Source organism: Lithobates pipiens, unplaced genomic scaffold (genome assembly GCF_037356315.1).
Source record: "Lithobates pipiens isolate NorthernLeopardFrog02 unplaced genomic scaffold, aLitPip1_a1.2 Scaffold_8, whole genome shotgun sequence".
Taxonomy (NCBI): Eukaryota; Metazoa; Chordata; class Amphibia; order Anura; family Ranidae; genus Lithobates; species Lithobates pipiens.
This window is the reverse complement of record NW_027507903.1, coordinates 342,636,330-342,650,766: the sequence shown is the minus strand read 5'-3', so window position 1 is coordinate 342,650,766 and position 14,437 is coordinate 342,636,330. Positions and strand designations below refer to the sequence as shown.

Sequence of the window (14,437 nt, the reverse complement as noted above, 5' to 3'; positions counted from 1 at the left end):
TGGCTGTCCACCTAACCAAATAGTCAAAAGCTATGCCTAAACACAGTCCTTGGATAAAGATGGAGTATATACCTGCAAGTCTTAACTACAGCCAAGACTTGCAAGTCAGGAGTCTGGAGTGGTTACCAAGCAAGTATAGTTCAGCCATTTTTTCCCTTCAATTACTTGCCACCCAAGGAAGACCTTGTACATCCTTGAGATGCAGTGGTTATCCCAGGATGATGCTTGCAGCTTTTTTTTGGTTGGAAATGCTCTTTTTTTGTAAAAGTGATCCTAGAGGCTAAAAAGTCGCTGGACTGCTTTTACAGGCAACCTTCCGCTACCTTCCCGGGCTCTCCTGTTCCATCAGGGAAGTTGGTATTGGGATTGCAGCTGCCGCTTACGCTGGCTGACCATTGAGATCGACAACCAGAAGGTCCCCCAATGATCCCTATGGTCTAAGAAACAGGAAGCAATGAGTATTTTGTCACATCCGGCTTTGTGTTTACTGGCCGTTTGCTGCCAAATAAAGCAGACGATCAGAATGATCGGCAGCTTCAGGGCCAGAGGAGAGGTCTGGGGTCTAATACTCCATAAGGTGTATCTGTCACAGCCTAATGCTGTCAAAAGGGATGTTTACATTCCTTGTGACAGCAAAAAAAATGGTGATCGCATAATTTTTTTTTAAAGAAACCATGTAAAAATAAAATAATTGGAAAAAAAAATGTTTTTAATGAGTCCCCATTTCCCTGTGCAAAGGCGAACACAAACATAGGTGTATACGCATATATATAGCTGATCAAGAACTGAGCAACCAGCAGTCGTGCGATTGCTCAGTTCTCGGGTTCAAATTTGCCAGGGGACAGCTGCAGCATAACAATGATGCTGTAGTATGGAGGGGTGTTTTTTTTTTTTTACACACCCCAAATGTTTTAAGATTAGGAACTAATGCAGGAAGAGAGTTTGAAAAATAGCAAATATGTCCAGCGACTAGTTGGTTGCACGTTGTTTCATGCAGGGGAAGGCATCTTATGAGAACAAGCACTGTGTACTTTAGACAGTGCCGTCTTTTGCAAATAGGTGTTCATGGATTTGAAAAAAAAATATACTTTTCAGGCATTGGCTAAATACAGTTTTCACTGAACCTCTGCCCACAACTTATGAAATACCCTTTACATAATATATACCGTAGCTGAAAAAAGACCATAGGCTATAGCCTTGCCCTAATTTTTTTTATTTAGAAAATTGTTACCACACATTGCAATAGCCTATGAACTTATAGTCTATGTAGACCTCCAATTAACTTTGGTATGCATTGGCCTGAGTTCAGGAGACCATTTACAGCAAGTTACAAGTTTGGTGCACTGCCATTCATTGTGAATGGCACCCCCAATTCAGTACAATGTTGTTAATTGTGGTAAGCAATACTAGCAAAAATGCAGAAGGTCTGATTTTCTGTTTGTTATGGTGATGGCATAGGCTTTCTATTAAAATTTTCTCCCTCAATGCAATGCACCTTAAAGCGGAACTGTATTTGTTTCTCTAAGCTCTTCTTTCCCGTCTCCATCCAACAATTTTTAGCCCAAATTCTGGCCTAGGCAAGGTTGATCTGACAATTCCCCACATGCTCAGACATACTGCAGGTCTATGCCAGAACTCTGAAACAACAACAACACAGAGTGTCTGTGCATGCACTACATCTCACAAACTGCCTTCTAGAATGTGAGACACAAACCATTTTCAAGAGGTCATGTATGTACTGACAGAGACCTATAGCATATCTGTGTATGGGCACTGGACCCAGAGCATGGGTGGGCATCTCTGCCAGGTCTCATAGACCTTTTAGAAACTTGTGCCATTACTGCTCGTGTCAGATGTCCAGTAAAGATGGCAGCACTGGAGAAAATGGCTAAAATGAAAAAATCTGCTTCAATGAAAACAATGCTGGACTTTAAATGCACCACAACAGGCTTTTACTTGTGTGAATGGGCCCTAATTCCACCCTGTAGTAATGTTGCCTTGTAGCTTATGAAGGTCCCTTTGAAATTTACCCAAAACAATAACCACACAACTCAAAAAAGTCCTAAAGAGACATACCTTTTCTTCTTCAACTTTGCTTCTGATATTGTGTTGCTGCTAATGCAAGAACAAAAGAAAATCTGAATAAATAAAAACTAAAAAGATACTAGGTGTGTGCTAGAGGACACTACATTTTTGGCAATCAGCATAATGGCAGGCATAAACACAGACCACACAAGACAGAAAATAATTCTTTAGTGACATGTATACACTGCATTTTTTTGTTGAGATTTTTAAGTAGAAAACATGACAAAAGTGAACAGGAAAAGTGTGACACATATACTGCATTTTATTAAACCAGGTTCTTAGACAAGCAAGCACACAACAGTCAAGCATGATGTAACCAGACCCTAAGGCTAAGTTCACACAGTAGTACATGTGAAAATGCACTACCAAGCAATGTGGTGTGCTGTGTTGGAAAAAAAGCAGCCCATGTAAATTTCTTTATGCATTTTGGTGCATTAGACAGCCCATCCACTAAGTGCTCTGGCTGATTCCAGTGTACACAGCTGAGCCTATGCTGCTAATGCTGGTCGCTGTCAATGGGGTGTGCCTCTCCCAGACATGGCCTTTACCAGGAGAAAATATAAAGAAAAAATGAGAACCAAGCCACCTCTTTCCCATACAGAGTAGGGCAATCTTGCAGAGAATCCGAGCAGCTGCTCCCAGGGGAGCCAGGTAGGTAGAGGGGTGGGTGAAAGAAAAGGAAAACCAGAGAAACAGAGGTCACCCTGACCCAAGTGTTGCATCTCCCCTGGCTGGGGGAAAAGAAAAAATTTGATTGGCTCAGCTGGACTTCCTTTTAAAAAGTGTATTTGGTGATGTGCTTCCTGTTCCCATTGGAGGAGGTACCTATATCTCATACAGTACATCCCAAAAGTATTTGCAGCGCTTCACTTTTTCCACATTTTGTTACAGCCTTATTCCAAAAAGCATTAAATTAAATTTTTTCCCTCACTCTGACAGAGCTCCAGCGTTTCTCTGTGGAAAGGAGAGAACATTCCAGAACAATCACCATCTCTGCAGTATTCCACCAATTAGCCCGATGGTAGAGTAGCCAGACAGAAGCCACTCCTCAGTAAAAGGCACATGGCAGCCCACCTGGAATTTGCCAAAAGGCACCTGAAAGACACTCAGACCATGAGAAACAAAATTCTCTGGTCTGATGAAACAAAGATTGAACTCTTTAGCCTGAATAGCAAGAATCATGTTTGTAAGAAACCAGGCATTGCTCATCACCTGGCCAATACCATCCTTACAGTGAAGCATGGTGGTGGCAGCATCATGCTGAAGGGATGTTTTTCAGTGGCAGGAACTGAGAGACTAGTCAGGATTGAGGGAAAGATAAATGCAGCAATGTACAGAGACATCCTTGATGAAAACCTGCTCCAGAGTGCTCTGGACCTCAAACTTGGGCGAAAGTTAATCTTCCAACAGGACAACGACTCTAAGCACACAGCCAACATAACAAAAGGAGTGGCTACAGGACAACTCTGAATATTCTTGAGTGGCCCAGACTTGAACATCTCTGGACAGATCTGAAAATAGCTGTGCACCGATGCTCCCCATCCAACTTGATGGAGCTTGAGAGATCCGCAAAGAAAAATGGGAGAAATAGCCCAAAATAGGTGTGCCAAGCTTGTAGCATCATACTCAAAGACTTGAGGCAGTAATTGGTGCCAAAGGTGCTGCAAAATAATTTTGAGCAAAGGCTGTGAATGAATACTTGCGTACATGTGATTTTTTTTTCCTTAAAAAAAATAAAAAATAAAAAAAAAATTGCAAAGAATTCAAACAAAATTCTTCCACAGTGTCATTTTGGGACATTTTGAATTAAATATAATTTTCATAACAAAATGTGTAAAAAGTGAAGCGCTGTGAATACTTTCCAGATGCCCTGCATGCTGCTGGAAGACTTTTTTTGGGGGAAAAAAAATAAATTTGTGATCAGATTAAAACAGACTCCCCCTTTTTTTGTTCATACTTTTAGTAGTAAGAGTTGAGGTAAAACCTCTGTCAGGTCCTATTATTGCCTGTGACCTTATTGAGGAGCTTTCCCCTTAATAAGTAATGCACAGAGAACAATTAACTAGGGATGCACCGAAATTTCGGCTGCCGAAATATATCGGCCGAAAATGCCCTTTTCGGTAATTTGACGAAAGAGGAAAAACGGCCGATAATGGAGCCGAAAATGGGGCGTAGTCTGGGTGGGGGCGGGGCTCCGCCCCCCGTGATGCCCATCATGGGGGGTGTATAGCGCAGGAGAGCCGCCTCCGCCGCTTGTTTGATCACAGCGCCGGGAACATCTCAGCTTTCATTTCAATAGCTGTGTGTTCACAGCCGCGCGCTGTCACACACAGCCCCTTCCCCTTGTCCGGGCACTTTGATAGACCGATCATCCACAGGATTGGACGCATGATCTGTCTATCAAAGTGCCCGGACAAGGGGGAGGGGCTGTGTGTGACAGCGCGCGGCCGGGAACACACAGCTATTGAAATGAAAGCTGAGATGTTCCCGGCGCTGTGATCAAACAGGCGGCGGAGGCAACTCTCTGCAAAATGGCACACAGACACACTGGTTGCAATGAGGCACACTGGCTCCAGTGGGGCACAGGCACACTGGCTGCAATGGGGGACGCCTCCTGTACCGTGTCCCCTGTCTCGGACCATCTCCTGTACCGTGTCCCCAGTCTCGGACCATCTCCTGTACCGTGTCCCCAGTCTCGGACCATCTCCTGTACCGTGTCCCCAGTCTCGGACCATCTCCTGTACCGTGTCCCCAGTCTCGGACCATCTCCTGTACCGTGTCCCCAGTCTCGGACCATCTCCTGTACCGTGTCCCCAGTCTCGGACCATCTCCTGTACCGTGTCCCCAGTCTCGGACCATCTCCTGTACCGTGTCCCCAGTCTCGGACCATCTCCTGTACCGTGTCCCCAGTCTCGGACCATCTCCTGTACCGTGTCCCCAGTCTCGGACCATCTCCTGTACCGTGTCCCCAGTCTCGGACCATCTCCTGTACCGTGTCCCCAGTCTCGGACCATCTCCTGTACCGTGTCCCCAGTCTCGGACCATCTCCTGTACCGTGTCCCCAGTCTCGGACCATCTCCTGTACCGTGTCCCCAGTCTCGGACCATCTCCTGTACCGTGTCCCCAGTCTCGGACCATCTCCTGTACCGTGTCCCCAGTCTCGGACCATCTCCTGTACCGTGTCCCCAGTCTCGGACCATCTCCTGTACCGTGTCCCCAGTCTCGGACCATCTCCTGTACCGTGTCCCCAGTCTCGGACCATCTCCTGTACCGTGTCCCCAGTCTCGGACCATCTCCTGTACCGTGTCCCCAGTCTCGGACCATCTCCTGTACCGTGTCCCCAGTCTCGGACCATCTCCTGTACCGTGTCCCCAGTCTCGGACCATCTCCTGTACCGTGTCCCCAGTCTCGGACCATCTCCTGTACCGTGTCCCCAGTCTCGGACCATCTCCTGTACCGTGTCCCCAGTCTCGGACCATCTCCTGTACCGTGTCCCCAGTCTCGGACCATCTCCTGTACCGTGTCCCCAGTCTCGGACCATCTCCTGTACCGTGTCCCCAGTCTCGGACCATCTCCTGTACCGTGTCCCCAGTCTCGGACCATCTCCTGTACCGTGTCCCCAGTCTCGGACCATCTCCTGTACCGTGTCCCCAGCCTCGGACCACCTCCTGTACCGTGTCCCCAGTCTCGGACCACCTCCTGTACCGTGTCCCCAGTCTCGGACCACCTCCTGTACCGTGTCCCCAGTCTCGGACCACCTCCTGTACCGTGTCCCCAGTCTCTGACCACCTCCTGTACCATGCCGCCAGTCTCTGACCACCTCCTGTACCATGCCGCCAGTCTCTGACCACCTCCTGTACCATGCCGCCAGTCTCTGACCACCTCCTGTACCATGCCGCCAGTCTCTGACCACCTCCTGTACCATGCCGCCAGTCTCTGACCACCTCCTGTACCATGCCGCCAGTCTCTGACCACCTCCTGTACCATGCCGCCAGTCTCTGACCACCTCCTGTACCATGCCGCCAGTCTCTGACCACCTCCTGTACCATGCCGCCAGTCTCTGACCACCTCCTGTACCATGCCGCCAGTCTCTGACCACCTCCTGTACCATGCCGCCAGTCTCTGACCACCTCCTGTACCATGCCGCCAGTCTCTGACCACCTCCTGTACCATGCCGCCAGTCTCTGACCACCTCCTGTACCATGCCGCCAGTCTGACCACCTCCTGTACCATGCCGCCAGTCTCTGACCACCTCCTGTACCATGCCGCCAGTCTCTGACCACCTCCTGTACCATGCCGCCAGTCTCTGACCACCTCCTGTACCATGCCGCCAGTCTCTGACCACCTCCTGTACCATGCCGCCAGTCTCTGACCACCTCCTGTACCATGCCGCCAGTCTCTGACCACCTCCTGTACCATGCCGCCAGTCTCTGACCACCTCCTGTACCATGCCGCCAGTCTCTGACCACCTCCTGTACCATGCCGCCAGTCTCTGACCACCTCCTGTACCATGCCGCCAGTCTCTGACCAACTCCTGTACCATGCCGCCAGTCTCTGACCAACTCCTGTACCATGCCGCCAGTCTCTGACCACCTCCTGTACCATGCCGCCAGTCTCTGACCACCTCCTGTACCATGCCGCCAGTCTCTGACCACCTCCTGTACCATGCCCCCAGTCTCTGACCACCTCCTGTACCATGCCGCCAGTCTCTGACCACCTCCTGTACCATGCCGCCAGTCTCTGACCACCTCCTGTACCATGCCGCCAGTCTCTGACCACCTCCTGTACCATGCCGCCAGTCTCTGACCACCTCCTGTACCATGCCGCCAGTCTCTGACCACCTCCTGTACCATGCCGCCAGTCTCTGACCACCTCCTGTACCATGCCGCCAGTCTCTGACCACCTCCTGTACCATGCCGCCAGTCTCTGACCACCTCCTGTACCATGCCGCCAGTCTCTGACCACCTCCTGTACCATGCCGCCAGTCTCTGACCACCTCCTGTACCATGTCGCCAGTCTCTGACCACCTCCTGTACCATGCCGCCAGTCTCTGACCACCTCCTGTACCATGCCGCCAGTCTCTGACCACCTCCTGTACCATGTCGCCAGTCTCTGACCACCTCCTGTACCATGTCGCCAGTCTCTGACCACCTCCTGTACCATGTCGCCAGTCTCTGACCACCTCCTGTACCATGTCGCCAGTCTCTGACCACCTCCTGTACCATGTCGCCAGTCTCTGACCACCTCCTGTACCATGTCGCCAGTCTCTGACCACCTCCTGTACCATGTCGCCAGTCTCTGACCACCTCCTGTACCATGTCGCCAGTCTCTGACCACCTCCTGTACCATGTCGCCAGTCTCTGACCACCTCCTGTACCATGTCGCCAGTCTCTGACCACCTCCTGTATAAAAATATTTTTTAAAAACAGTCATTTTCGGTATCGGTGCTGTTTCGGTATCGGTTTTGCGGTTTTCGGCCTAGTGTATTTTTCATTTTTGGTATCGGTTTCGGCACCAAAAAACCCATTCGGTGCATCCCTACAATTAACCCTTTCCCTCCCTATCCACATTTTTATGCAATTATGAACTACAGCGATGTGGAATATCTACCCATAATTAATATGGGACCCCATTAATAAAGTTTAACAGTGCACCTTAATTTGTTTTTATTCAGTCAGGCACTGAACACCACTGGATCTGTGCTTTTCTTTATGGTTGGAGTGAAATGCAAGAGATCTAAGCCCATATTCCACTGATCCGGTGGTTTTGCTGGAGTTTAGGAAATGCTCAAAAGATACCTGCTGTGCTTGCAGTATCTGTTAATGGCATCTCAAACACTTTAAGTACTGTCTCTTTATGCATGCGCAAGAATGTGTTAAAAAATCTGAGAAGATCAAAAAGATGCACAAGCTTGTTGCACTATGCTAGTGATAATGGAGACTTGGGGAACTCACTTTATGTGATGAAAGTGAAAAAGAGCCATGCTGTAAAACACATCATTAAATGTGTGTTTTATACATAAAAATTAGGGGTGCACCGAATGGGTTTTTTGGTGCCAAAACCAATACCGAAAATGAAAAATACACTAGGCCGAAACCGAAAATGACCGATGCCGAAACGTATTAAAAATTTTTTTTTTTATACAGGAGATGGTCCGAGACTGGGGACGTGGTACAGGAGATGGTCCAAGACTGGGGACGTGGTACAGGAGATGGTCCGAGACTGGGGACGTGGTACAGGAGATGGTCCGAGACTGGGGACGTGGTACAGGAGATGGTCAGAGACTGGGGACGTGGTACAGGAGATGGTCAGAGACTGGGGACGTGGTACAGGAGATGGTCAGAGACTGGGGACGTGGTACAGGAGATGGTCAGAGACTGGGGACGTGGTACAGGAGATGGTCAGAGACTGGGGACGTGGTACAGGAGATGGTCAGAGACTGGGGACGTGGTACAGGAGATGGTCAGAGACTGGGGACGTGGTACAGGAGATGGTCAGAGACTGGGTACATGGTACAGGAGATGGTCAGAGACTGGGGACATGGTACAGGAGATGGTCAGAGACTGGGGACATGATAAAAGAGATCAAAGCAGCCTGCCTGTGTCCCCAGTGGTGCAGCCAGCCCCTGTGCAGAGAAAGAGAGGGAAGAGAGAGGAGAGCCCCTCCCCCTTCTACGGGCACTTTGATAGACAGATAACCCGTCCAATCCTGGGATGGGTGATCTGCCTATCAAAGTTCCCCGGACAAGGGGGAGGGGCTGTATGTGACGGCGCGTGGCAGGGAACACACAGCTATTGAAATTAAAGCTGTGATGTTCCCGGCGCTCTAATCAACCAGGCGGCAGGTCTCCTCTTTTGCACTATAGGACACCCCCCTGATGGTTGGCACCAGGGGAGGGGGGCAAAGCCCCGTCCAGGCCCTGCCCCATTTTTGGCTCCATTACCGGCCATTTTTCTCTTTCAGCAAATTTCCAAAAAATTTCGGCCGATAGAGATGCGGCGAAATTTCAGCCGCTGAAACCTATTAAAAATTTTAAAAAGTCCCATGTATGCATACTTTCCATCACAACTAATACATAAATAGGTTTCATCTGCTATCCAACTTTTCAAAATAACATAGTATTCAATATCGCTAAACCAATAGCATAAACTGTGAACATCTCACTGCTATTAAATACAAGACAATGTACAATTCTGAAGGCAATATTTACCTTTGACCTAAAAGCATTCTGGTTTCTTTCTCTTTCAAGGTTCTCTTTAGCTCAGCTGTTCTGGAAGGTCTGTACAGATATTTTCTTTTCCCAGTACATTCATAGCTCCAATGGCCAATCTCTAGGCACTTCTGACAACGTACATTCTGCTTATTTGCTTCACTAGGATAGAAATGAATAGCACAGAAATGTTTGTTTTTTTACTGCTGAATATATGATTTGACATAACTGAACAATACATTTTGTAGTAAGGCTTTGAGGGCATACGCTTTTATTCTGCACTCCAAATCCATATTAAAGGCAAACCATTGGTTTGGAATCTCTATCAAAAGCAGCAACGGGAAGCTAGTGCTGATTTTTCCAAAAAGGATTGTGACATCTGCTTATCTCACATCCTCAATCAGAAGAAGCTTAATATTCATTCATAGAAAACAAAGCTTCACGTCAATGACTGAGTAGCGCTCAGGTCAACCCAATTTTTTTCTGGAGAAAATAGGATTTTTTGTACTCACTGTAAAAACCTTTTCTTTATAATTCACTGACCGACACAGCTCCTCTCAGTAACAAATGGGTTGTTAGCCTTATCACTAGGAGAATACTAGGCATAGTTGTAATACAACACTCAGAACTCTTAGCTCCGCCCAGGGGGGGGCGGTCCCTTGGTAACAACCCTCCCGTCTGCAGACAGACCTCAGTACGTCAACAAGCAGTAGAACGTAAAGATAAAAGGAGGGGCGGGTGCTGTGTTGGTCAGTGAATTACAGAGAAAAGGATTTTACGGTAAGTACAAAAAAATCCTACTTTCTCTTATATTCACCGACCGACGCAGCTCCTCTGTAACAAATGGGACGTCCCCAAGCAGTGCCAAACGAGGGGTGGGAAAACAGCACAAAACTTCATCTACCATGCAAGTGGGAACTAGTGAAACTTTACCCACAAAAAAACTGTGTGGAAAAACCACCAAAAAAAACAGGGCATCCTCAACAGGAGTGATCACCCAAAACCGCACCAAACTGTGGAAGTAATGCAACAGTGCATTAACATAACAGTACTGAGTTTTTATCGAAAAACTAGGAAAAACAGAAAATATATATTGCATATTCATTTGCAACTACATGGCCCCCTACAAAACTTTGCGGCCAAAACAGGCATTTTCCAATGCACTGTCTACCTTGTAGAACTTGGTAAACGTGTGGACAGGTGACCAGGTCGCCGCTTTACACACCTGAGCGGCGGACGCTTGGTATCTGAAGGCCCAAGACGTTCTGATTGCTCTTGTGGAATGGGCCGTGACCGGGAAGGGGGTACCTGCCCCTTCAAGGAGTAGGCTTGTACTACAATCTGTCTGATCCACCTGGAAATGGTGGCCGATGAGACCGTCATGCCTTTCTTTGGACCAGCCACTGAAACAAACAGCGAGTCTGACTTCCGAAAGGGAGCTGTGGCAGACAAATACACCTTAAGAGCCGGAAGCACATCCAGAGCGTGAAGGGCCACCTCCTTAGGGTGCTTTGGCTTAGGACACAGAGATGGCAATACAATGTCCTCATTAATATGAAAAGCCGAGACCACTTTCGGTAGAAAAGACGGTTGTGGACGAAACACCACCTTATCTTTCTGGGTAACCCGATAGGGTGACTTGCAAGACAAGGCCGCCAGTTCCGAAACCCTCCTAGTCGATGTGATGGCCACTAGGAAGGCCACTTTCTGGGAAAGAGTCAACAGGGGGAATCTCCCTGATATTTGCAACACCAGGTTCAGATCCCAAGGGGGTAACGGTGGACGCACTGGAGGGAATACATGTCGTACCCCCTGAACGAAGATACTCACTAAGAAGCGAGATGCCAGAGGTTGCTGAAAAAATACAGCTAAGGCTGAAATTTGCTCTTTAATGGTGCTTAATGCCAATTTCTGGTCTACACCTTGCTGAAGAAACAACAGGATCCTGGATATGGAAAAGGAGCGCGGATGCCATCCTTTCTCCTCAGACATGGAGATGTAGGCCTTCCAGGTACGATGGTATATCTTCCGAGAAGATTTCTGTGCTCTCAACATAGTTGGGATCACAGAGTCTGACAGACCCCGGTTCCTCAACACCTGGCTCTCAATAGCCATGCTGTTAAAGCCAGCGATGGTAAAGCAGGATGGAGAATCAGACATTGAAACAGAAGGCCCTCTCGCAGTGGCAGTCGCCAGGGAGCGTCTGCCACCAAACGCACCAGGTCTGCGTACCAGGGACACTGAGGCCAATCTGGGGCAATCAGTATCACTGGGATCCCCTCGGCTTCCACTCTGCGAAGCAGACGTGGTAACAGTTTCAGTGGAGGAAAGTCGTAGATAAGCTGGTACTGATCCCACAGAGCCACCAACGCATCGGCCCACGGATCTCTTGCCCTGGACACGAATCTTGGCACCTTCCGATTGATACGGGAGGCCAGCAGATCCACGTCTGGTGTGCCCAACCTCAGGCACAGTAACCTGAACGTCTCCGGATGCAATGCCCATTCTCCTGGGTCCAGCATCTGTCAACTCAAATAGTCCACCTGCCAATTCTCCACTTCCAGGATGTAAATGGCCGACAGGGCCGGTACGTGTCTCTCTGCCCACCAGAGTATGTGAGCGACCTCCCATGCAGCGGCTGAGCTTCTTGTTCCCCTTTGGTGATTGACGTATGCCACAGTCGTGACGTTGTCTGACTGGATCCTGATTAGACACCCTTGCAGTCTCATTGACCATGTGGAGAGGCACAGCCTGATCGCTCTTAATTCGAGCAGACTGATCGGCAACTTGGATTCTTCCGTCGACCAGAGGCCCTGAGCCGACTGAACCCCCATCACTTCACCCCAGCCAGATAGACTGGCATCCGTTGTGATCACCGTCCATTTCAGAGGAAGGAACAATTTCCCGGACTGAATCACTGGGGACCTCAACCACCAGATCAGTGAGTCTCTGACTGACTGTCTCACCTGGATCTGTCGATCCAGGGACAACTGAGATTTGTCCCATTTTGTCAAAATCTCCTTCTGCAGGACTCTGGTGTGGAACTGGGCATAAGGTACTGCTTCGAAGGAGGCTACCATGAGCCCCAGTACTCGCATGCAAAAGTGGAGCGACGACCACTTGCGGTTCAGCAGCAGTTTTGCCACGGATTTGAGAGTCTGCAATTTGTCTGAAGGGAGAAACACTCTCGCTTCCCTGGAGTCCAGCAGCAAGCCTAGGTAATCCAGACGCTGGGTCGGCACAATCACCGACTTCTTTAGGTTCAACAGCCACCCAAATTCTTGCAGGGTCTGCATGGTGATTGCCACATAATCCTCTAATTCTGAGGCAGAAGATGCCCTCAGGAGGAGATTGTCTAGGTATCCCATGATCGTGATCCCATGTTGCCGCAGCAACGCCAAAACTGGAGCCAATACCTTGGTAAAGACTCGGGGGCTGAAGCCAGACCAAAGGGAAGTGCCACAAACTGGTAGTGGGCTTCCCCGACTGCAAACAGCAGAAACTTTTGATGCCGAAGGCATATTGCTATGTGCAGGTACGCATCCTAGATGTCCAAGGACACCAGGGAGTCCCCTTGATGGAGTGCAGTGACTACTGAGCGAATTGATTCCATTCTGAACCTCTGCACTTTCACAAAGTGATTGAGGGCTTTTAGGTCCAAGATTGGACATAGCCCTTCCTTTTTGGGAACCACAAACAGATTTGAGTAGAATCCCTGGAAGCGTTCTGATTCCAGAACCGGTACAATCACCCCGCGATTCAGCAAATCCCTTACCACCCTCAAGAGAGCCTCCCGGCGAGCCGGGGATAAGGGTTTGCTGGAGGGGAAGAATCTGTTTGGCTACCAAGAGAGAAACTATCTTGTAGCCTGTGGAAATCAGATCGCAGACCCATTGGTCAGATAACCGGAAGGACCACCGGGCTGCAAACTCCCGAAGGCGACCACCCACCCGAGGCATGGGCGGGGACATCCTTCATGCGGTAGCACTTTTATTTGCAGGCTTGTTCGGCTTGCAGTTCCAGGGATGTTTTTGACCGTTCGTGGACGTCCTGTCAGGCTGGGGACGTTTTGTCGAAGCTCCAGGCGGACGAAAAAGCTGTTTGTGAGTGGAAAAAGAGGGCCCTTGCCTACGGCGTGGCTCCTAAGCCTTCATGGTCTGTGGGAGTAGTGTACTCTTACCACCGGTAGCATTTTTAATAATGTAATCTAATGAGGCTCCAAAGAGCCGGTCGCCAAGGAAGGGAAGATCCATTAAGGCTTTTTTGGATGCCTGGTCAGCTGACCAGCTTTTTAGCCAAATCAGGTGCCTCAGTACCACAGCTGACACTGAAGCCCTGGATAACAGAGGTAGAGTATCCAGAGCCATGTCACAGATGTACTTAAGGCCTTGCACTAGTTGGTCTGCTAGTTCCACGCAGACAGGAGAAGCCTGTTGCTCTCCCAATTCGCGTGCAAAAGCTTTGCCCACTCAGTGAGTGTCTGCGAAACAAGTGCGGATGCCAGTACTGGTCGCATGGCTGACCCCACAACCGTAAACAAGGAACGAGCCACTGCCTCGGCCTTCCTGTCCGTGGGATCCTTGAATGCAGGCGTCCCCTCAACCAGGATCGTGGTTACTTTATTTAACCTGGATACTGGGGGGTCCACGACCGGAGGAGCCGACCATTTTTTGAGAAGGCTCTCCTCAAAAGGCTAACGCACCGCCATGTATCTGGGGACCGAAAAGGTCCGTTGCGGGCGACCCCATTCCTTGTAATTGAAAAGAAATAAGTCAGATACGGGAACACCTTAAGTGAACGTGCTGGCTTGCGGGACCCAAAAGGGACCGGTACATCGGCAGAGGGGCGCCCTGGCTCCTGAATCTTCAGGGTATCACGCACAGCTGTGATAAGTGCTCCAACAAGTGCTTTGTTGCACCCGGACCTGGACTCATCCTCACTGTCCGAATTGTCCTGGTCAGCGTTGTCTGACAAGACAGAGCAGGGGTCACCAGCCTCAGCAGGACACAAGTCTGTGTCAGAGATCTCCCCAGAGGACGGGGGGGGGGTTAGGGGCCTCTTTAATGCACCTTTCCTCCCACGCACCGCTTCCATCTTGGCAACGAACTAATTGAGGACCGCCGTCAGGGTGTCCATGGGCAC

The 14,437-nt window shown here is 49.4% G+C and overlaps 1 protein-coding gene across 2 annotated transcripts in view; it reads right to left on the bottom strand.

Moving 5' to 3' along the window:
• Window positions 1-14,437, bottom strand: part of ZCCHC10 (zinc finger CCHC-type containing 10) — a 64,144-nt gene that overhangs the window by 8,133 nt on the left and 41,574 nt on the right. The window contains exons 2-3 of one of the 2 annotated variants that reach the window (XM_077473148.1): window positions 9,296-9,457; window positions 2,077-2,115 (exon numbers count right to left, since the gene is read on the bottom strand). In XM_077473148.1, the coding sequence (XP_077329274.1) occupies window positions 2,077-2,115; window positions 9,296-9,457 (201 nt within the window). The remainder of the gene's footprint in view (window positions 1-2,076; window positions 2,116-9,295; window positions 9,458-14,437) is intronic. The other variant, XM_077473149.1, reaches the window with a different exon arrangement.